At 38.3% G+C, this 24,181-nt stretch overlaps 2 protein-coding genes across 2 annotated transcripts; both read left to right on the plus strand.

Annotated features, from left to right (window-relative positions):
- The first annotated feature begins 4,350 nt into the window (after nt 1-4,350).
- Nucleotides 4,351-12,465, plus strand: LOC107797193 (laccase-4-like). The gene is made up of 6 exons (XM_075254845.1): nt 4,351-4,481; nt 4,620-4,771; nt 5,161-5,289; nt 5,559-5,644; nt 10,968-11,802; nt 11,897-12,465. The coding sequence occupies exons 2-6, from the start codon at nt 4,744-4,746 to the stop codon at nt 12,025-12,027; spliced, it is 1,209 nt and encodes a 402-aa protein (XP_075110946.1). The 5' UTR covers nt 4,351-4,481; nt 4,620-4,743; the 3' UTR covers nt 12,028-12,465.
- A 7,697-nt stretch (nt 12,466-20,162) lies between these two features.
- Nucleotides 20,163-22,000, plus strand: LOC107797194 (transcription factor DIVARICATA). The gene is made up of 2 exons (XM_016620056.2): nt 20,163-21,201; nt 21,426-22,000. The coding sequence occupies exons 1-2, from the start codon at nt 20,804-20,806 to the stop codon at nt 21,853-21,855; spliced, it is 828 nt and encodes a 275-aa protein (XP_016475542.1). The 5' UTR covers nt 20,163-20,803; the 3' UTR covers nt 21,856-22,000.
- Nucleotides 22,001-24,181: the final 2,181 nt, after the last annotated feature.

Consider the following 24,181-nt stretch of genomic DNA (forward strand, 5'->3'; position numbering starts at 1 on the left):
AATCCTTGAAGCCAAATTGCCTCTTTCACAGCCTCTGTAATAGCCATGTACTCTGCCTCTGTTGTAGACAAAGCAGCTGTTGACTACAAAGTAGACTTCCAACTAACTGGTGCCTTTGCAAAAGTAAACACATAACCAGTAGTTGATCTTCGTTTGTCCATATCACCCGCAAAATCTGAGTCACAATATCCAACTACAAACTGATTGTCTTCCTGCTCAAAAACTAACCCGACATCTACAGTATTATGAATATACCGTAGAATCCACTTCACAGCTTGTCAATGCTCCTTCCCTGGATTGTGCATATATCTGCTAATAACTCCAACAGCTTGTGAAATGTCAGGCCTTGTGCAAACCATTGCATACATCAAGCTACCAACAGCATTTGCGTATGGTACCTTTGACATATACTCTCGTTCAGCTTCATCCATTGGCGACATAGTAGTACTTAGCTTAAAATGGGGAGCAAGTGGAGTACTAACTGGCTTAGTCTTGTCATCTACGCCAAAACGTTGTAGTACTCTCTTCAAATATTCTTTCTGAGATAAACAGAGTTTCTTTGAACGTCTATCTCTAATTATCTCCATGCCAAGAATTTTCTTTGCCTCACCGAGATCCTTCATCTCGAACTCTTTCTTCAGTTGAATCTTCAACTTATCAATTTCTTCCGAATTCTTGGAAGCTATCAATATATCATCAACATATAGGAGAAGATATACAAAGGAACCATCTTTAAGCTTGTGCAAATACACACAATGATCGTATTTGCTTCTCTTGTACCCTTGCCGCAACATAAACTCGTCAAATCGCTTGTACCATTGTCTAGAAGATTGTTTCAATCCGTACAACGATTTTTCAAGTTTGCACACCATATTTTCTTTTCCAGCAACTTTGAATCCTTCTGGCTGAGTCATGTAGATTTTCTCTTCCAAGTTTCCATGTAAAAATGCAGTTTTTACATCCATCTGAACTAGTTCCAAATCTAATTGTGCTACCAAAGCCAACATAATTCTAATGGAGGAATGTTTTACAACTGGAGAAAATACTTCATTGTAATCAATTCCCTCCTTATGAGCATATCCTTTGACCACCAATCTTGCTTTGTAGCGAACATCTACTTGGTTAGGAAATCCTTCCTTCTTTGCAAATACCCATTTGCACCCAATTGCTTTCTTTCCCTTCGGGAGATTGGCCAATCTCCATGTATGATTCTGATGAAGGGACTGTATTTCATCATTCATGGCAATCCTCCACTTATCTTCTTCTGAACTTTGGACAATATCTTTATAAGTGGTAGGAACATCATCAGCTACAATTGAGGTTGCACAAGCAACCGTCTCTATGAGACGGACAGGTTTCGTTATTGTTCTTTTTGGCCTGCTGGTTGCTATTGATTCAAGTTGTTGTTGAGATTCCTGAGTTGGAATCTCCTCTACTGGCTCTTCTTCCAGAGGGTAATCTTCATTTGTTTCCTCCTCTGCTTCTTATGTAGGAAAAATAAATTTTCCCTCAAACTCCACCTGCTTAGAAGCACCTTTATTTTGTTTGGTGTCTTCTGTTACCTTATTTACCATAGCAGATTCATCAAAGGTAACATCCCTGCTGAATATTACTTTCTTTGTCATAGGACACCATAAGCGATATCCTTTGACTCCAGAAGTAATTCCCATAAAAATAGCCTTCTTTGCTCTTGGATCCAATTTTGACTCCGTCACATGATAATATGCAGTTGAGCCAAATACGTGCAAAGAGTCATAATCTAAAGCAGACTTTCCATACCATTTTTCAAATGGTGTCTTGCCATCAATAACAGCAGATGGTAAGCGATTAATGAGGTGGCATGCATATGTAACCGCCTCAGCCCAAAATTCTTTGCCCAAGCCAGCATTGGACAACAAACACCGTACCTTCTCCAGCAAGGTCCGGCTCATACGTTCAGCCACTCCATTCTGTTGTGGTGTATGTCTGACAGTGAAGTGTCGGACGATGCCATCATTTTGACAGACCTTATTGAAATGATCATTTTTGTATTCACCTCCATTGTTTGTGCGAATACACTTGATCCTCTTGCCTGTTTGATTCTCCATCATCGTCTTCCATTTGAGAAAAATTCCCAGCATTTCATCTTTGTTTTTCATTGTATACACCCACACTCTTCGAGAAAATTCATCAACAAAGGTTACAAAATAGTGCTTCCCACCCAATGAAGGTGTTTTGGAAGGACCCCAAACATCAGAGTGTACATAATCCAAAATGCCTTTAGTATTATGGATCGCTGTACCAAATTTAACCCTTGTCTGTTTCCCTTTGACACAATGCTCACAAAAATCCAAGTTGCAAGCCTTTACTCCTTTTAACAATCCTTGATCTGATAGAGTTTTCAAGGATTTTCCTCCAGCATGTCCCAAGCGCATGTGTCATAGCTTGGTTGCTTCTGCCTCTTTGTCGTCACTGGATGTCACTGTCGCTGTCCCAATAACTGTACTGCCACGATAGCGATACATATTATTATTCTTCCGATTAGCCTTCATTACCACTAGTGCACCGGAGCATACTCTCATTACTCCATTTTCTGCAATAATTTTGAACCCTTTTGATTCTAGGGCTCCCACAGAAATGAGATTCTTCTTCAAATCCGGTACATATCGAACATCTGTTAATGTTCTGATCATTCCATCATGGTTCCTTAATCGTATTGAACCAATTCCATATGAGGTAAGATGGCTGTTGTCCGCTGTGTGGATGACTCCATATTCTCCTTCTTGAAAATCTACGAACCAGTCCTTGTTGGGACACATATGATAGCTACAAGCCGAGTCCATCAACCATATGTCTGATGATGTTGATGACTCTGTTGTAACTAATGAGAAGTCTGAATCATCACAATCAGCTATATTTGAATCCATAATGGCTTTTCCATTGTTATGTTTGGCCTTATTCTTCAACTTCGGACAGTCTTTCTTCCAGTGCCCCTTTTCTCGACAAAAGGCACATTCGTCCTTGCTGGGTCTGGATCTTGACTTGGATCTTCCCTTCTTTGTCCTCGTTTGATTTTGAGGACGACTCCTCACAAATAGTGCTTCTCCTTCTCCGCCCTTCTGTTTTTCTCGCTTTCTTTGTTCATAGCTGTACAAAGCCGAACAAACTTCTCTGAGAGAAATTTCGTCATTTCCATGGAGTAGAGTAGTTTCAAGGTGCTCGTACTCATCAGGAAGTGACGCCAACAACATTAAGGCCAAGTCACCATCATCATAAGTTGTATCCATATTTTGCAAATCTGTGACCAACTTATTGAAACTGGTGATATGTTCATTCATCGTGGTACCAGGAACAAAGGTGAAGTGAAACAGTCTCTTCTTTATGTACAATTTATTTTGACTATTTTTCTTCAAAAATTTATCCTCTAGTGCTTTCCGTAATTTACTTGCAGAAGTTTCCTTTGTGTATGGATATTTCTGCTCTCTAGCAAGGTAGGATCGAATGGTACCGCAAGCAACACGGTTGATAATTCTCCAATCTTCTTCTCCAATAACATCTGGTTTCTTTTCTTCAATGGCCAGATCTAGACCTTGTTGAAAAAGGACATCTAGAACCTCGCCTTGCCACATCCCAAAATGTCCGAACCCGTCAAATATTTCTACCGCAAATTTCGCATTTGACACAATTCTTGTCATAAGCGAAGATGCCAATGATGACGTATTGTTGACACTTGATGTAGATTCTTCTTGTTTATTGTCTCCCATCTTTGACACAAATATTATTTAATAGCTGACAACACAAATCAAGATTATTTCCTTTCTGGTGTGGAAGATCAGACTAAGCTGCAACCACAGAGCATACTCAGACAGAACCTTGACTCAGTTACCAAGATAAATCTTTTCTGATGTGGAAGATCAGACTATGCTGCAACCACAAAGCATACTTAGACAGTACCTTGGCTCTGATACCAATTGTTGCGGAAGCCAACTGTATATAGTGTGAATAAGTCACAACTACTATACCAAAAATTATGACAGCCACCAAATAATAAATAAGACAATAAAGGAACAATAAAGGGAACACCAGAATTTACGAGGTTCGGCTAATTTTGCTTACTCCTCGGACACAACCAATATTTTATTTCACTCCAAAAATACAAGTGAAATAATACTAAAGAGAGAAGATACAAATGCCTTAAACAGATGAGAAGGCAAATGAGAGGTGTGTTTAAATCCTAAACATTAAGCCTTCTTTTATAGAGGGAAAATCCCCCCAACTATTGCTAACCCACCGATGTGGGAAGCTGAAATATTTGACATTTCAACAGCATCAATATACTCTATTCCTTTATAATGTCATCTTGGTCAATTTTCTGTGTAAAAGGAGTGACACTTAGAGAAACACACATGGCATCTTTGATTCGAGCTGTTGTTCTGGTGGCTCTTGCAACTTCATTTTTTCCTGCATTTGTGGAGTCGATTGTTCGTCATTACAAGTTCACTGTAAGTGCACTACATAACATATTATTAAGGTATCTTACTAATTACCATACTCTGTTAAAATGATCAGCAACTAGGAAATTCAAACTTAAAGTTTGGGCATGAAGATAAATTTTCATCATTATGCTCTACTTTATGTAGGTGGTGAAGAAAAATACAACAAGATTGTGTGCAACTAAGCCCATTATCACTGTAAATGGAAAATTTCCAGGGCCAACTCTCTATGCTAGAGAAGATGATACAGTGCTTGTAAGGGTTGTCAACCATGTCCAAGACAATGTTACCATCCATTGGTATGATAAATCAACTATTTTAGCCATCTTAAATAGGAAAAAACAACAACTGACTTTATCACGGATCATATAAATATGACATAAACAAACAAGAAGGTCGTAACTTCACCCTCACTGGGCAAAGAGGTACCCTTCTTTGGCATGCACATATCAACTGGCAAAGGGCAACGGTACATGGTGCCTTCGTCATCTTGCCCAAATGACGCGTTCCTTATCTATTCCCCAAGCCGCAAAAGGAAGAGATTATAATATTAGTTAACATTAAATTCCTTTTACTCCACTTTGTTATAGTCTCTACTTGTAGCTAAGATATGCAGAAAAGCAGAAGATCCATGCTATACATCAGAGACAATGTAGTTGTTTTTTCTAATGGAAGTCTTGAATTGCAGGAGAATGGTGGAATTCAGATGTTGAGGCAGTAATCAATCAAGCCATGAAAATGGGAGTGGCTCCCAATGTATCAGATGCACACACCATCAATGGTCATCCTGGACCTGCACCAAATTGTCCTTCAAAGGGTACTGTACTTTATGTTTGAACTGGATAAAAGTACTACAGCAAAACACCTTTTCAGGAAAAACAATATATATTAATCAAATACATTTAGTGATATTCCTGTGTTTGCATGAAAATTATACAGGACAAATAATTCAGGAAGATCTTCCATCGTATTAAGTTCAAACTATGATGGTGTAAAATGTACTAAAGATAAAAGATTATATGCACTTAATGGCCTGATGAAGGATCAAAATGATATCTGCTGACCGGGATTATGGTTAATATGCAGGTTACACCCTACATGTGGAGAGTGGCAAGACCTACTTGCTCCGTATTATTAATGCTGCGTTGAACGAAGATCTCTTTTTCAAGATTGTGTTAGTTTTTCCAACAATTATGGTGATGTATGGGAGAGGTAAGCAATGATGCAACTCTCCTTAGTGAGATAAGCAATGATGCAATGAGTGGTAGGTGAGATGGGAATATTGCAAATTGATCCTTCTTGGTAGGTGAGATTTGCACTTTTGGTCCCTATCTCAAAACTATAAATACCCCCTTCCATTTCATTGTATAACACACCAAAAAAAAATATATCAAAACTCAAGAAGAAAGAGTTTGAGAGGGAGAGAGATATAGTTCCTTTAGGAATGTTTCCTAACAGGGGAGTGACAAAATAGTGAGTAGAAATACTAGTCGGGTATTTTTCAGGAAACACTTTTGTGTGCGCCACTATTTTGGGTAGAGCTCAGGAATTGTTGTACCTCCAAATTATTGGGGAAGTCTCTCTTTGTATGCCTGCTAAATGTTTTAGTGGAAGTTGGTGTCGGATTTGTGGACGTAGCCTAAACGTTTTAGGTGAACCACGTTAAATATTGTGTCATTTATTTTTGGTTTCGTTGATCATTTATTTTATTCCGCTGTGCAGTAGTGTTTAGTGCCACCGGGTCCTAACAAGTGGTATCAGAGCTTTGGTTAGAGTACTATTCATACGTACGGTACTATTCATACGTACGAGTACTATTCATCCATACGAGCACTATTCATATCCACGGTTACTATTCACCGTCAGAATTTTTTTTAGATTGCAGAAGTCTGTCAAATTCTGATCTAAATGGAGGCGAGGACAAGCAAGATGGTCAACCTAAATGGCACAAATTATCACTTATGGAGAAACAAGATGAAGGATCTCCTGTTCGTGACAAAGATGCACCTGCCGGTGTTCAGTTCTCAGAAACCTGAAGATAAGTCAGACGAGGACTGGGAATTTGAGCACAACCAAGTGTGCGGCTACATACGGCAATTTGTTGAAGACAATGTGTACAACCACATTTCTGGTGTGACACATGCAAGGTCGTTATGGGACAAGCTCGAAGAGTTGTATGCCTCTAAAACAGGTAACAACAAATTATTTTACTTGACAAAATTAATGCAAGTAAAATATGTAGAAGGGACAACTGTGGCAGATCACCTTAATGAAATACAAGGGATTGTCGACCAGTTGTCGGGAATGGGCATAAAGTTCGATGACGAGGTACTTGCTCTTATGGTGCTGGCAACACTCCCAGAGTCATGGGAAACCTTGAAGGTTTCAATCACCAATTCTGCACCCAACGGTGTGGTAAACATGGAGACAATCAAGAGTGGCATTCTGAATGAAGAAATGAGACGCCGATCACAAGGAACATCTTCTTCACAGTCAGAGGTGTTGGCTGTTACGACCAGGGGGAGAAGTCAAAATAAGAGCCAGAGTAACAGAGATAAGAGCAGAGGTAAATCCAACAAATTTGCAAATGTTGAGTGCCATTACTGCAAAAAGAAGGGGCATATCAAAAGATTTTGCCGACAGTTCCAGAATGACCAGAAGAAGAACAAAGGCAAAAAGGTGAAGCCCGAAGAAAGCAGTGATGATGAAACGAACTCCTTTGGTGAGTTCAACGTTGTCTACGATGACGACATTATCAATCTGACAACCCAAGAGATGACCTGAGTGATTGATAGTGGGGCTACCATTCATGCGACTCCACGGAGAGAACTCTTCTCATCTTACACACCTGGAGACTTTGGTCGTGTAAAGATGGGAAATGCCAATTTCTCAACAGTTGTAGGCAAAGGTGATGTTTGCCTAGAGACCATGAATGGGATGAAGCTACTTTTAAGAGATGTCAGGCATGTTCCAGATATGCGCCTGAATCTGATCTCCGTAGACAAGCTCGATGAGGAAGGTTACTGCAATACCTTCCATAATGGCCAATGGAAGCTCATGAAGGGCTCATTGGTGGTGGCGCGGGGCACGAAGCAGTCAAAGTTGTACGTGACCCAGGCGAGCATCTCCCAACAAGTTATAAATGTTGCGGAGAATGATAGCAATATCAAGTTGTGGCATAGACGTCTTGGCCACATGAGTGAGAAGTCAATGGCGCGTTTGGTAAAGAAGAACGCCTTACCAGGTCTAAACCAGATCCAGTTGAAGAAGTGTGCTGACTGTTTAGCTGGGAAACAAAACAGAGTTTCGTTCAAAAGATTCCCTCCTTCCAGAAGGCAAAATGTGTTGGATCTGGTACACTCAGATGTATGTGGACCTTTCAAGAAGTCCCTCGGTGGTGCCCGATATTTCGTGACCTTTATTGATGATCATTCACGAAAGACATGGGTATACACGCTGAAGACCAAGGATCAAGTGTTTCAAGTTTTCAAACAGTTTCTGACCTTGGTGGAAAGAGAGACTGGTAAGAAGTTGAAGTGCATCCGGACAGACAATGGCGGTGAATACCAGGGAATTTGATGCTTACTGTAAAGAGCATGGTATTCGACATCAGTTCACACCTCCTAAAACTCCCCAGTTGAATGGCTTGGCTGAGAGGATGAACAGAACTTTGATCGAGAGAACCAAATGTTTACTCTCTCATTCAAAGTTACCAAAGGCTTTCTGGGGTGAAGCTCTAGTTACAGCAGCCTATGTGCTGAACCATTCACCCTGTGTCCCTCTTCAGTACGAGGCTCCAGAAAAGATTTGGTCAGGAAGAGATATCTCTTATGATCAATTACGGGTATTTGGCTGCAAAGCCTATGTCCATGTTCCGAAAGATGAAAGGAGCAAACTTGATGTCAAGACAAGGGAGTGTGTATTCATCGGCTATGGTCAAGACATGCTTGGCTATAAGTTCTATGATCCGGTGCAGAAGAAGCTCGTCAGGAGTCGAGATGTCGTGTTCGTTGAGGACCAAACAATTGAAGACATTGACAAAGTAGAGAAGTCCACTGATGATTCTGCTGAGTTTGAGTTGCCTCCAACAGTGGTGCCGAGACAAGTTGGAGATGATGTTCAGGATAATCAACCTGAAGCCCCTGATCTTCCTAATGAAGATGAACCAGCAGATACTGAAGGTAACGAGGACAATGGTGATGATGATGCAGACGAGGAGGATCAACCTCAACCACCAATCCTCAATAACACTCATTATCACACAAGATCTGGAAGAGTTGTGCAACAGTCTACCAGATATTCTCCACATGAGTATGTGTTACTCACTGACGGGGGAGAACCCGACAGCTTTGAAGAAGCTATTGATGATGGACATAAGGAGAAGTGGATAGAAGCCATGCAAGATGAGATGAAATCCTTGCATGAGAACAAGACGTTTGAGCTGGTGAAGTTGCTGAAAGGCAAGAGAGCTTTGAAGAATAAGTGGGTATTCAAGATGAAGCATGATGAACACAATTCCCTTCCGAGATTCAAAGCAAGATTGGTCGTCAAAGGTTTCAATCAAAGGAAAGGCATTGACTTTGATGAAATATTCTCACCAGTTGTGAAAATGACCTCAATACGCACGGTGCTGGGATTAGCAGCAAGCCTCAACCTGGAGGTTGAGCAGATGGATGTAAAAACCGCCTTCCTACATGGTGATTTGGAAGAGGAGATATACATGGAGCAACCAGACGGTTTCCAGCAAAAGGGGAAAGAGGACTGCGTTTGTAGATTGAGGAAAAGCCTCTATGGCTTAAAACAGGCACCAAGGCAGTGGTACAAGAAGTTCGAGTCGGTGATGGGGCAACACGGCTACAAGAAGACAACTTCAGACCATTGTGTGTTCGCTCAGAAGTTTTCTGACGATGATTTCATCATCATATTGCTCTATGTGGATGATATGTTGATTGTTGGCCGGAATGTTTCCAGAATTAATAGCTTAAAAGAACAGCTAAGCAAGTTCTTTGCCATGAAAGACTTGGGGCCAGCAAAACAGATCCTTGGGATGAGGATTATGCGAGACCGAGAAGCCAAGAAGTTATGGTTGTCTCAGGAGAAGTACATCGAGAAGGTACTTCAACGGTTCAACATGGAGAAAACTAAAGCAGTTAGCTGTCCTCTTGCTAACCACTTTAGATTGAGCACCAAGCAAAGCCCGTCAACAGATGATGAGAGAAGAAAGATGGAGCGGATTCCATATGCTTCAGCAGTAGGAAGTTTGATGTATGCCATGGTTTGTACACGGCCAGATATCGCTCACGCTGTAGGAGTGGTAAGTAGATTTCTTTCTAATCCAGGAAAGGAACATTGGGATGCTGTTAAGTGGATTCTCAGGTATCTTCGAGGAACCTCCAAACTATGCTTATGTTTTGGAGAAGACAACCCTGTGTTGGTTGGCTATACTGATGCAGATATGGCCGGAGATGTTGATTCTAGAAAATCAACTTCAGGATACTTGATTAACTTTTCAGGGGGAGCTGTGTCATGGCAATCAAAGTTGCAAAAATGTGTTGCATTATCAACTACTGAAGCTGAATTCATTGCAGCAATGGAGGCTTGCAAAGAATTGATATGGATGAAGAAGTTCTTAACTGAACTTGGATTTTCGCAAGACGGTTATCAGTTATTTTGTGATAGTCAAAGTGCTATCCATCTTGCGAAGAATGCCTCATTCCATTCCAGATCCAAACATATTGATGTGAGATATAATTGGATCAGGGATGTGTTGGAGAAGAGGATGTTGCGGCTTGAAAAGATCCATACAGACGAAAATGGATCGGACATGTTGACCAAGACTTTACCGAAAGGGAAGTTTGAGTTCTGTAGAGAAGCTGCAGGGATAGTGGATCCACCATATAGTTGGAAGGGGGAGAATTGTTAGTTTTTCCAACAATTATGGTGATGTATGGGAGAGGTAAGCAATGATGCAACTCTCCTTAGTGAGATAAGCAATGATGCAATGAGTGGTAGGTGAGATGGGAATATTGCAAATTGATCCTTCTTGGTAGGTGAGATTTGCACTTTTGGTCCCTATCTCAAAACTATAAATACCCCCTTCCATTTCATTGTATAACACACCAAAAAAATATATATCAAAACTCAAGAAGAAAGAGTTTGAGAGGGAGAGAGATATAGTTCCTTTAGGAATGTTTCCTAACAGGGGAGTGACAAAATAGTGAGTAGAAATACTAGTCGGGTATTTTTCGGGAAACACTTTTGTGTGCGCCACTATTTTGGGTAGAGCTCAGGAATTGTTGTACCTCCAAATTATTGGGGAAGTCTCTCTTTGTATGCCTGCTAAATGTTTTAGTGGAAGTTGGTGTCGGATTTGTGGACGTAGCCTAAACGTTTTAGGTGAACCACGTTAAATATTGTGTCATTTATTTTTGGTTTCGTTGATCATTTATTTTATTCCGCTGTGCAGTAGTGTTTAGTGCCACCGGGTCCTAACAGATTGCAGGGCACAATTTGACTGTTGTTGAGGTTGATGCATCTTACGTTAAACCCTTCAAGACCGACACCATTTTCATCGCTCCAGGACAGACGACAAATGCCATTCTCACTGCTGATCAGACTGCTGGCAAGTACTTAATAGCCGTATCTCCTTTTATGGACACTATAGTAGCCACTGATAATCTAACTGCAACCGGAACAATCCACTATCAAGGAACTGATGCACTTTCCCCTACTGCTCTCACTACCATTCCATCTCGAAATGCTACCCCAGTGACCAACATTTTTGTAGACTTCCTAAGGAGTCTAAACTCGAAAAAATACCCTGCTAATGTCTCATTGATAATCGTTCATTCATTGCTTCTAACTATGGGTATCGGTGTTAATCCTTGTGCTACATGCCAAAATGGAAGCAGAGTTGTGGCAGCTATCAATAATGTTACCTTTGTCATGCCTACTACCGCTATCCTACAAGCACATTACTATAACATAAGTGATGTCTACACCACGGATTTCCCTGAAAATCCAGCAATACCTTTCAACTATACTGGCACTCCACCAACAAATTTGCAGACTCAAAATGGTACAAAAGTTTACAAAGTTGAATTTAATTCAACTGTCCAGGTAGTGCTCCAAGGAACTTCTATCATAGCACCAGAGAGCCATCCAACACATCTACACGGATTTAATTTCTTTGTTGTTGGGAAAGGAGTTGGAAATTATGATCCTAAAAATGATCCAAAGAAGTTCAACCTAGTGGATCCTGTTGAGAGGAATACTATGAGTGTACCAACTGCTGGACGGACTGCCATTAGATTCCGAGCAGATAATCCTGGTAAAATTTCCTTTTTACTTCCATTTTTATGGTTAATTATTTGTCCTTTTAGAGAGGCTTTCATTTGTTTGTAATATGTAATTTTGATATGTAGGTGTTTGGTTTTTGCACTGTCATTTGGAGGTTCATACAACATGGGGATTAAAGATGGTATTTTTTGTAGAAAATGGAAGAGGCCCTAATCAATCAATCTTACCTCCTCCAAGTGATCTTCCAAAATGCTAAAGAAAAGCAAACCAAATTGACATACGAATTGGAGTGGAAGCTTCACAGAAATCGTTGAGAAGTTCAACTAATAAAATGTTTAGGACCACAAGTTTGATGGTTTTGAATATGCATCGAAGGTGTACGAGGAGAAGTCTCTAAGTCTTTTGGCGAAACACAACTTCAATCTTGATTATTTTTTGTGATTGACTACCATGTATAGTGTGATGTATCTTGAAAGCCTTGTTTGATGCTAGATGCTCTTGGGAATCTCACATAAAATCAAGCTGCTGTTTGTACCAAAATAAGCCACTTACATCTGTCTAATTAAAAAAATAATCCGTAGTGATTCCTCTCTATTCTACTAGGAGCTAAGTGAATACAATATATTTGCCCTATGAGCGGAGCCTTGGAGCGGCAATAAAATTGTCTTCGTGTGACCAATAGGTTACGGGTTCGAACTGTAGAATTAGCAGCATACTTGCATCAGGGTAGGTTGTGCGGCCTGCCCAAAATGATTATAGAATGTTTCGTGCATCCAAATGCCTTTGAAATGCTCCTTTAAATGTTCAGGTCTGGCTGGCCCATAGATTTAAAAGGATCTCGTAATAGACCTGAGCAAATATATTACAACTATCATATCTATGTTTCAATCGGTTCAATTTATAGGCAAATTAGTCTCGAAATATCGATCATTAGTGATCGGTAAAAAAAATCTAGTTGCTGTTTGTACCAAAACAAGCCACTTACATCTGTCTAATTAAAAAAAAGTCCATAGTGATTCCTCTCTATTCTACTAGGGGATTAGTGAATACAATATATCTGCCCTATGAGCGGAGCCTTGGTGTCTTCGTGTGACCTACAACAACATACTTGCATCAGGGTAGGTTGTGCGACCTACCCCAAATGATTACAGAATATTTCATGCATCCAATGCCCTTTATATGGTCAGGTCTGGCTAGCCCATAGATTTAAAAGGATCTTGTAATAGACCTGAGCAGATATATTACAACTATCATATCTATGTTTCAATCGGTTCAATTTATAAGGAAATTAGTCTCGAAATATCGATCATTCATATCTATGCATATGTACTTTGCATAAAAATGTGAAACGGTTCGTTCTATTAGATTACTCGATAAAGAGGAGAAAAATTCGAAAAAAGATTGGACTCCAAACTTTTTACCTAATAGCCAGGCGATTATAGGGGCAATAGTATGGGTGTCAAGGGGCCGGGCTGGACTATTTGAAAAGGAGACTGGCTGGTCTCCGGACCGGGCTGGTTACCGGTTTTGTAATACAGGTTTTACCGGCTCCTAGCCCCTCCGGTGAATTATTGAACCAGAACGGTTCCGGGCTTAAGGGGCCGGGCCGGTTTTATTTAATTTTTTTTGTATTTTTTATAACTACTGTAATTTATATTAAGATAAAATAAAAATATAAAACATAAAAATAATCTTATAAAAAGAGTGTTTGAATAAATTTTAAAGGCTTTAAAATCCTTATATTTAAATATTTCATTAAGATAATAGAATACAATGAAGATGGAAAAAATTTGAACTTATAATTTGCAAGTTCTTTTTTTAATTCAAACTTAGAAATTAAAGTTTATATTTTACTACAACTAAATTAAAGAAAAAAGAGTAAATTCAAAGGTTAATTATTAAATATAAATCAAACTTCAAAGGCTTTCATAGTTTTTATTGCATAATAATACTTCAAATTAATCTAAAAAACTAAAATATTAAGCTTAAATAAGTCTAATAATTTTATAATAACACAAGTTGTCTCAAATTAACTTAAATACAAATTTCTGGAGGACGCTCAAGACAACTCTTCATATGCCTCATTAAACAGCTTGTGCCCTCTCACTTTTGACGAAAATTTAAGACCCGACCACAGTTCTTGCACTTTACTTTGCGAACTTCTTCATTTTCTTCTACCACCTCAAAGTATTCCCAAACATATAAGCGCATTCTAGAAGCATATAGCATGATTTAACTTGAATCGAGAATTTGAGTTTGAGAACTGAGAGATGAGTGAAGAAATGAAGAAGAGGGGGATATATTTATAGTTTTTCAAAGGGCTAAATTAGTAAATACTAAAAGTATTATTTTTGAAAAAGATGCCCAAAAAGGACTATTCTTGCAAAATAGTCATTGGGCAACGGTCAAAATGGCAGCTGACCGTTGCCAATGTTCAACTATATTAAATAAATAAAAAATTGAAATAGCCATTGAACCGTTCCGGTTAATCGGTTCGACATCACCGATTCTGACCAGTCCGGTTAACAGATACCTACATCCTACCCGGCACAATCCCTTCCCCGTCCCAACCCAGCCCTGCCCCTTACCTACCGGTCCGAACCGGGTCAACCCGACCCGACACCCTTAGGCAATAGTTCTGCACAGAAAAGAAATGGCCAAGTTAGGAAAGATGTATAAAAAATGTACCACGCCAGGTAGAGGTCGAACCTACGACCTTCTAAAAACAGATGCTCTATCCACTGAGCTACAGGTGGTTCTTTGTGTTCTTGCTCAGCTCTTAAAGTAATTATAACAAAAATAGGAAATATGACTTGATTCATTTCCTTGTCCATATAACTTTTCAGTGAAGTGACATTACAAAATCAACGAACTCATCTTAAATTCATCATAAGTTTTAAGCGATTAACTTAAGGAAAGAATTACTTATAAAAAAGGCAACTCTACTTTTTAAGGCAACGCTCTAAATTACCTTTCTTATTGCAAAGTGAAATTTTCTGGTTATTTAGGTACTTATTTAAGCTTTAGTAAAAACAAATTAAATATAGAAGGTTATAAAATAAGCACGGTGGGGATCTAGTACTATTTGTTGCGGAAGCCAAATGTACATAGTGTGAATAAGTCACAACTACTATACCAAAAATTATGATAGCCACCAAATAATAAATAAGACAATAAAGCAACAATAAAGGGAACACCAGAATTTACGAGGTTCGGCTAATTTTGCCTACTCCTCGGACACAACCAATATTTTATTTTACTCCAAAAATACAAGTGAAAAAATACTAAAGAGAGAAGATACAAATGCCTTAAACAGATGAGAAGGCAAATGAGAGGTGTGTTTAAATCCTAAACATTAAGCCTTCTTTCATAGGGGGAAAATCCCCCCAACCTTTCTTTTCCCACCGATGTGGGACAAAAGGTTTTGCCAAATTCAACAAATCTCCACCTTGGCAAAATTCCACATCTTCAATTTTCTCTCAATAACAAATTTTGATTGTGTCTTCATCTTCAATCTTCACTTTTCAACAATGTTGATCAAATTCAAACAATGTTGAAACTTGACCGCAGTTACCACCTTTGTCAGCATATCAGCAGGATTCTTTGTAGTATGAATTTTCTTCACCGTGACTCCACCTTCTTCTATGATTTCTCGTACGAAATGATACCGAACATCAATGTGCTTCGTCCTTGCATGATAAACTTGGTTCTTCGCTAATTGAATAACACTTTGACTATCACAAAAAATTGTGATACCTTTTTGTTCAACACCAAGCTCCTTTAGCAATCCTTGAAGCCAAATTGCCTCTTTCACAGCCTCTGTAATAGCCATGTACTCTGCCTCTGTTGTAGGCAAAGCAACTGTTGACTGCAAAGTAGATTTCCAACTAATTGGTGCCTTTGCAAAAGTAAACACATAACCAGTAGTTGATATTCGTTTGTCCAGATCACCCGCAAAATCTGAGTCACAATATCCAACTACAGACTGATTGTCTTCCTGCTCAAAAACTAACCTGACATCTACAGTATTATGAATATACCGTAGAATCCACTTCACAGCTTGCCAATGCTCCTTTCCTGGATTGTGCATATATCTGCTAATAACTCCAATAGCTTGTGAAATGTCAGGCCTTGTGCAAACCATTGCATACATCAAGCTACCAACAGCATTTGCGTATGGTACCTTTGACATATACTTTCGTTCAGCTTCATCCATTGGCGACATAGTAGTACTTAGCTTAAAATGGGAAGCAAGTGGAGTACTAACTGGCTTAGTCTTGTCATCTATGCCAAAACGTTGAAGTACTCTCTTCAAATATTCCTTTTGAGATAAACAGAGTTTCTTTGAATGTCTATCTCTAATTATCTCCATGCCAAGAATTTTCTTTTCCTCACCCAAATCCTTCATCTCGAACTCCTTCTTCAGTTGAATCTTCAACTTATCAATTTCTTCCGAATTCTTGGAAGCTATCAACATATCATCAACATATAGGAGAAGATATACAAAGGAACCATCTTTAAGCTTGTGCAAATACACACAATGATCGTATTTGCTTCTCTTGTACCCTTGCCGCAACATAAACTCGTCAAATCGCTTGTACTATTGTCTAGAAGATTGTTTCAATCCGTACAACAATTTTTCAAGTTTGCACACCATATTTTCTTTTCCAGCAACTTTGAATCCTTCTGGCTGAGTCATGTAGATTTCCTCCTCCAAGTTTCCATGTAAAAACGCAGTTTTTACATCCATCTGAACTAGTTCCAAATCCAATTGTGCTACCAAAGCCAACATAATTCTAATGGAGGAATGTTTTACAACTGGAGAAAACACTTCATTGTAATCAATTCCCTCCTTTTGAGCATATCCTTTGGCCACCAATCTTGCTTTGTAGCGAACATCTACTTGGTTAGGAAATCCTTCTTTCTTTGCAAATACCCATTTGCACGCAATTGCTTTCTTTCCCTTCGAGAGATTGGCCAATCTCCATGTATGATTCTGATGAAGGGACTGTATTTCATCATTCATGGCAATCCTCCACTTATCTTCTTCTGAACTTTGGACAGCGTCTTTATAAGTGGTAGGAACATCATCAGCTACAATTGAGGTTGCACAAGCAACCGTCTCTATGAGACGAACAGGTTTCGTTATTGTTCTTTTTGGCCTGCTGGTTGCTATTGATTCAAGTTGTTGTTGAGGTTCCTGAGTTGGAATCTCCTCTATTGGCTCTCCTTCCAGAGGGTAATCTTCATTTGTTTCCTCCTCTGCTTCTTGTGTAGGAAAAATAAATTTTCCCTCAAACTCCACATGCTTAGAAACACCTTTATTTTGTTTAGTATCTTCTGTTTCCTTATTTACCATAGCAGATTCATCAAAGGTAATATCCCTGCTGAATATTACTTTCTTTGTCATAGGACACCATAAGTGATATCCTTTGACTCCAGAAGTAATTCCCATAAAAATAGCCTTCTTTGCCCTTGGATCCAATTTTGACTCTGTCACATGATAATATGCAGTTGAGCCAAACACGGCAAAGAGTCATAATCCACAGCAGGCTTTCCATACCATTTTTCAAATGGTGTCTTGCCATCAATAGCAGCAGATGGTAAGCGATTAATGAGGTGACATGCATATGTAACTGCCTCAGCCCAAAATTCTTTGCCCAAGCCAGCATTGGGCAACATACACCGTACCTTCTCCAGCAAGGTCCGGTTCATACGTTCTGCCACTCCATTCTGTTGTGGTGTATGTCTAACAGTGAAGTGTCAGACGATGCCATCATTTTCACAGACCTTATTGAAATGATCATTTTTGTATTCACCTCCATTGTTTGTGCGAATACACTTGATCCTCTTGCCTGTTTGATTCTCCACCATCGTCTTCCATTTGAGAAAAATTCCCAACACTTCATCTTTGCTCTTCATTGTATACACCCATACTCTTCGGGAAAAATCATCAATAAAGGTTACAAAATAGTGCTTCCCACCCAATGAAGGTGTTTTGGAAGGACCCCAAACATCAGAGTGTACATAATCCAAAATGCCTTTAGTATTATGGATCGATGTACCAAATTTAACCCTTGTCTGTTTCCCTTTAACACAATGCTCACAAAACTCCAAGTTGCAAGCCTTGACTCCTTTTAACAATCTTTGATCTGATAGAGTTTTCAAGGATTTTCCTCCAGCATGTCCCAAGCGCATGTGCCATAGCTTGGTTGCTTCTGCCTCTTTGTCGTCACTGGATGTCACTGTCGCTGTCCCAATAACTGTACTGCCACGATAGCGGTACATATTATTATTCTTCCGATTAGCCTTCATTACCACTAGTGCACCGGAGCATACTCTCATCACTCCATTTTCTACAATGATTTTGAACCCTTTTGATTCTAGGGCTCCTACAGAGATGAGATTCTTCTTCAAATCCGGTACAAATCGAACATCTGTTAATGTTCTGATCATTCCATCATGGTTCCTTAATCGTATTGAACCAATGCCATATGAGGTAAGAGGGCTGTTATCCGCTGTGTGGATGACTCCATATTCTCCTTCTTGAAATTCCACAAACCAGTCCCTGTTGGGACACATATGATGGCTACAAGCCGAGTCCATCAACCATATGTCTGATGATGTTAATGACTCTGTTATAACTAATGAGAAGTCTGAATCATCACAATCAGCTACATTTGAATCCATAATGGCCTTTCCATTGTTATGTTTGGCCTTATTCTTCAGCTTCGGACAGTCTTTCTTCCAGTGCCCTTTTTCTCGACAAAAGGCACATTCATCTTTGCTGGGTCTGGATCTTGACTTGGATCTTCCCTTCTTTGTCCTCGTTTGATTTTGAGGACGACCCCTCACAAATAGTGCTTCTCCTTCTCAGCCCTTCTGTTTTTCTCGCTTTCTATGTTCATAGCTGTACAAAGCCGAACAAACTTCTCTAAGAGAAACTTCGTCATTTCCATGGAGTAGAGTAGTTTCAAGATGCTCGTACTCATCAGGAAGTGACGCCAACAACATCAAGGCCAAGTCACCATTATTATAAGTTGTATCCATATTTTGCAAATCTGTGACCAACTTATTGAAACTGGTGATATGTTCATTCATCGTGGTACCAGGAACATAGGTGAAGTGAAACAGTCTCTTCTTCATGTACAATTTATTTTGACTGTTTTTCTTCAAAAATTTATCCTCCACTGCTTTCCATAATTTACTTGCAGAAGTTTCCTTTGTGTATGGATATTTCTGCTCTCTAGCAAGGTAGGATCGAATGGTACCGCAAGCAACACGGTTGAGAATCTTCCAATCTTCTTCTCCAATAACATTTGGTTTCTTTTCTTCAATGGCCAGATCTAGCCCTTGTTGAAAAAGAACATCTAGAACCTCGCCTTGCCACATCCCAAAATGTCCGGACCCGTCAAAAATTTCTACCGCAAATTTCGCATTTGACACAATTCTTGTCATAAGCGAAGATGCCAATGATGACGTATTGTTGATACTTGATGTAGATTCTTCTTGTTTATTGTCTCCCATATTTGACACAAATATTATTTAATAGCTGACGACACAAATCAAGATTATTTCCTTTCTGATGTAGAAGATCAGACTAAGCTGCAACCACAGAGCATACTCAAACAGAAACTTGACTCAGTTACCAAGATAAATCTTTTCTGATGTGGAAGATCAGACTATGCTGCAACCACAGAGCATACTTAGACACAACCAATATTTTATTTTACTCCAAAAATACAAGTGAAATAATACTAAAGAGAGAAGATACAAATGCCTTAAACAGATGAGAAGGCAAATGAGAGGTGTGTTTAAATCCTAAACATTAAGCCTTCTTTCATAGTGGGAAAATTCCCCCAACCCTTCTTTTCCCACCGATGTGGGACAAAAGGTTTTGCCAAATTCAACACTATTAATATAGGTTCATTTGAATATCTGTTTAAAATAATAAATCATGAACCTATAATTCAAATAAAATAATGTGTTCGGCGACTTGAAGTTAGTCCAGAACCCATAAAATAAATTTTTAAATCCACTCTAATGAGAAGGATGCATTGCACATAAGATTTCTTTCTTGGCCCTTCCCTCAACTGACTTTTACATTACAGTTTAAGAAATCCGTAAGATAACTTGAAGAAAATGGACGACGGTTTTCTTTTTCAGGTCGATAGCTCTTTTTCTTCAAGCGAGTGAGCGAAGAAGTAAAAAAAAAAAGTGAGAAAAAGAGATGTTTATCTTTTAGACGTTTGAGCTGTCATTAAAAAAGTGATTATGATTGGGAAACCAACACTTTTGGTAGCAGCCCGCACTAACCCTAAAATCAATTAGTAAAACATAATTGAGTAGTAAACTAAATAGCACAGATACTTTTAACTTGTATTGCAAATCCAATCACTATTCAACAACTCTTATTGCTTGACGTATCTCATTATCTTTTTCTTATTTTAGTTCCACTCTCTTGCTTCTCTCACACTAATATACAGAACAGTTCCACTGCCAACCCCATTGGTTCTTTTTGCTTTTCAAATTCCTCTTCTTCCCCTTTTGGCTTCCAAAAAATATCAAGCAGAACAACTTCTTGGTGGTCTTTACTTAGGATCGCTCTGCTTTGTTCGTTTACTTCATCTGTTAAGCTTCTTTCCCCTGTTTTCTGATAGTCTCTTCAGTTTTACGCTTCATTTCTTGTTTGAGTTGTGCTCAATTTGCAACTATTTTTTCTCTCTACTCATTGGGAGGGTCTAGGTGGGTTATGCCTGAGCAGTAAAATCAGATTCTTTTTGCAATTTATTTCAAAGATTCTTTAGCTCTCTTATAAAGGGTATTCCAATTCCCACTATATGATTCTGAATTTAAGGTCTTTCGGGTATCATAAAAATCTCATCTTTTTTTTTTTCCTATTCACACTGCACATCAAATGTCTTCAACACTTAGAGGGTAGGTAACAAATGGAAATAAGCGTATTCTATTTTTAGTCTTAATAAGAAAATTGAGGATTCTGGTTATTGTAATTGTCGCCAAAAAAAAAAAAAATGGAGACTTTGTCGCCTACTTCGCTTATACCAAATTCAAGCTGGATGATGATGGAACAGAGGAAAAGCAGTGAATGGACACAAGAAGAGAACAAGAAGTTTGAAAGTGCACTTGCAATATACGATGAGACAACTCCGAATAGATGGTTTAAGGTGGCGGATTTGATACCTGGGAAGACAGTGTATGATGTGATGAAACAGTACAAAGAATTAGCAGCAGATGTTAGTGACATAGAAGCTGGCTTGTTCCCGGTTCCTCCTACGTATTTCACCTCGTCTTTTATGCTTGATTTGGTCGATGATCATCATCATCGCGGTGTTCAATCGTTTAAAAAGAGAGGCAGATGTTATGATCAAGAAAGAAAAAAAGGTGTCCCATGGACTGAGGAAGAACACAGGTGCACAACTACCTTTTCTTATTTCCAATTTCATGTAGTGTGTCTGATCCTATATGTGAACTCAGAGCCAATTCCTATTCTGATTGGTAAATGAGCTGTTACAGTCGATAAAGCTAACCTGATAGTGTAAAAAAAATTCTTAAATATAAGTTTAAGCTCATTATATTGTTGGTTTAATATGTAGAACTGGTTGATTTTGATGTTAACAAACAATGGTGTTGTAGGAGGTTTCTGATGGGACTTGACAAGCATGGGAAAGGGGACTGGAGGAACATATCAAGGAATTTCGTGATCTCAAAAACGCCAACACAAGTAGCGAGTCATGCTCAAAAATACTATTTGAGACAGCTTTCAGGAGGAAAAGATAAGAGGAGACCTAGCATCCATGACATTACTACTGTCAATCTCACCAACATCGACTTGTCCGACAACAATCTAAACAGCAGCAACAATAATAAATCTCTATCTTCTTTTGCGGTTAACAACCCGTTTCAGAACTCAAATGATGGAGCCTTGATGGCGTTTGGATCGTCTTATAACCGCAGCTCGTACCCCTATGAGCTTGGCTCAGTACTGTCTCGGGGTAGATATGGAACTGACAATATTAGTGCTAGTGACAATTCCCAGATACAGCGATATCAGATATGGGGTTGAATAGTTCAAGAATGTCGATCTTGGATTTTGGTTTTGTGATCTTAATGTGGTGTAAATCTTGAGTAGTTATTACTTGGCAATTAGGCCTACTCTCTCTCTCTGCTGCTTTCAGACTTTACCAATGAAATCGACTAAAGTTTATCAATTTGCCTCCTTTTTCTTGAATTCATACATGATTCATTTCCTGCGTTGTTTACATATTTTACAACCATGGTTTTAGTATGTATCTAATTAAATATGAATTTCACTAAGGGCTATGATAAGATGAATAACATCTCTTCAACTGTTAATCAAATGTTTCATGTTCAAGTCCTAAAAATAAAATAAAATTTTTGGTAGAGAACATTTTTTGCAAATTCCGATTAATCAAGCCCCAAAGCGGATTCCCAACGCTGAATGAGAAACAAACTTATATTTGAACTTATAAATCATTATCTAATATCTTCTAAGATGATAATTTAAATTGAAAGTTCTAAATATATAATAATCTGGTTCATTTCAACTACTAAAGCAGGCCGAGGTTCTTTCAATGCTCGAATCTTTGGGTATTGTATAATGCAAGCGATAAACTAAGTGTAATCTTTCGGTTATTGATTAATTATTCGTCCCTCCTTTTTACTTTTTTTTCCCCAAGTCGTGATCATAGAATATTTGAAGAGCCACAATCCCTAAAATTACAAGTTTACAATAATGTAGGATTCCTTTCATTAAAGGCAAAACGGAGCTAGAGTTCTAGCTAGGAATTCGACAAAATCTTTTGAATATATGTAAATATATAGAACGCTTAGACCCCATAATTCATAAACTCATAATTATGAATCCGCCCCAAGTCCTATTGCCTCGTGCATGTATAAATTAGTGGAAAGTTTGTGGTATCCATTTTCATTTTTGAGAATTTTTCGCACTAAAAGACAGCAAGTAGGCAAGACATGTCACACTAGAAGTTGTGGCTGATTTAGCTGACTCAATCAATGTTGTCAGTTTGCACTATTTGATTGAAATTCCAAAGTATGGAAAGAGTATGCAATTTGGCCAAGTTGACACATTTTGATCCTGCCAGTCTACTTTCTAGAGGTTGCTGCTGAGTCTGCATTCCACTTGTTCCAGTATTATCCCCTTTCTCCCTAGTTCACATGAAGTTATATCCAATCATGTATTACTATTAACAGTATTTTTATTTTAAGAATGCTATGGAAGAAAAATATGCAATTTATGGAGGTTGCAATTTTAGTTGCTTGCCTTAAGAAAATTGACTTGTACACCGTACGTCCCAGTTTATGTGACAGATTTGATATATTAAATTTACAGGAAGAGATAAAGATGGATTTTTAAAACTTGTATCTAAAATATGCTACAAATATTTTTGTGGCTACAATATCATTTTAATAAGGATAAAATGAATAGCCTAAAATTAAATTATTTTTAACTATAAAAAATATTATTTTCTTGGAATAGACTAAAGATTAAAGTGCGTCACATAATAGGACATAGTAAATAACAATCTGTACTTCTATTTATTACTTCTTCAAATTTGTCATAGAAGGGTACCTAATAATAATTATTAAATTAAGAATTTGAATTATCAGTACTAATTAATAATTGAATAATATTTATTACTAATAGATATTTATTGTTGTTACTATTATTTGCTACTTGTTGCTTTATCTCCACTATTTTTTGAGCCGAGGGTCTATCGAAAACATCATCTTTATCTTTAGAAGGTAGGGGTAAAGTCTTTGTACACACTACCCTCCCCAAATTCCATTTATGGGAATACAGTGAGTTTGTTGTTGTTGTTGTTGTTGTTGTTGTTGTTGTTGTTGTTGTTGTTGTTGTTGTTGTTGTTGTTGTTGTTGTTGTTGTTGTTGTTGTTATTAATAGAATTTGAAGAATTTGAAATTCTTAGTATAGAGCTAAGTATCTATATATCTAAATCTAGTTGAGTAGGTATAATAAGTGCAAAAAATATAGAATCGTAGAACTAAATAAATGGACTTATTCATCTCCTACATGAGAAAGATATGTATGATAATAAACTTTAGTAAAATCGTGAAGATATGATTATTCCCTTGAATAGAACTATGTTCTTTTTTTGTAAAAAGAAAGTGTAACAACCCAAAATTACACTAAGTCGTGATGACATCTAACCTGACTCGCTGTAACCCCAATAATATAAGTCACTACTATGACAAGAAACTAGAGATAATGAATGAAAAGCCAAAAGAGTTTAATACAACTATTCCAAGGATCAGTATTACAAGTCGCAAACAATTATGAATAAGAGTACAACTTCAGTTTGAGGAAAGATACATAATCATCTGTTTGA

Source organism: Nicotiana tabacum, chromosome 6, assembly GCF_000715075.1.
Source record: "Nicotiana tabacum cultivar K326 chromosome 6, ASM71507v2, whole genome shotgun sequence".
NCBI classification, from domain to species: Eukaryota; Viridiplantae; Streptophyta; class Magnoliopsida; order Solanales; family Solanaceae; genus Nicotiana; species Nicotiana tabacum.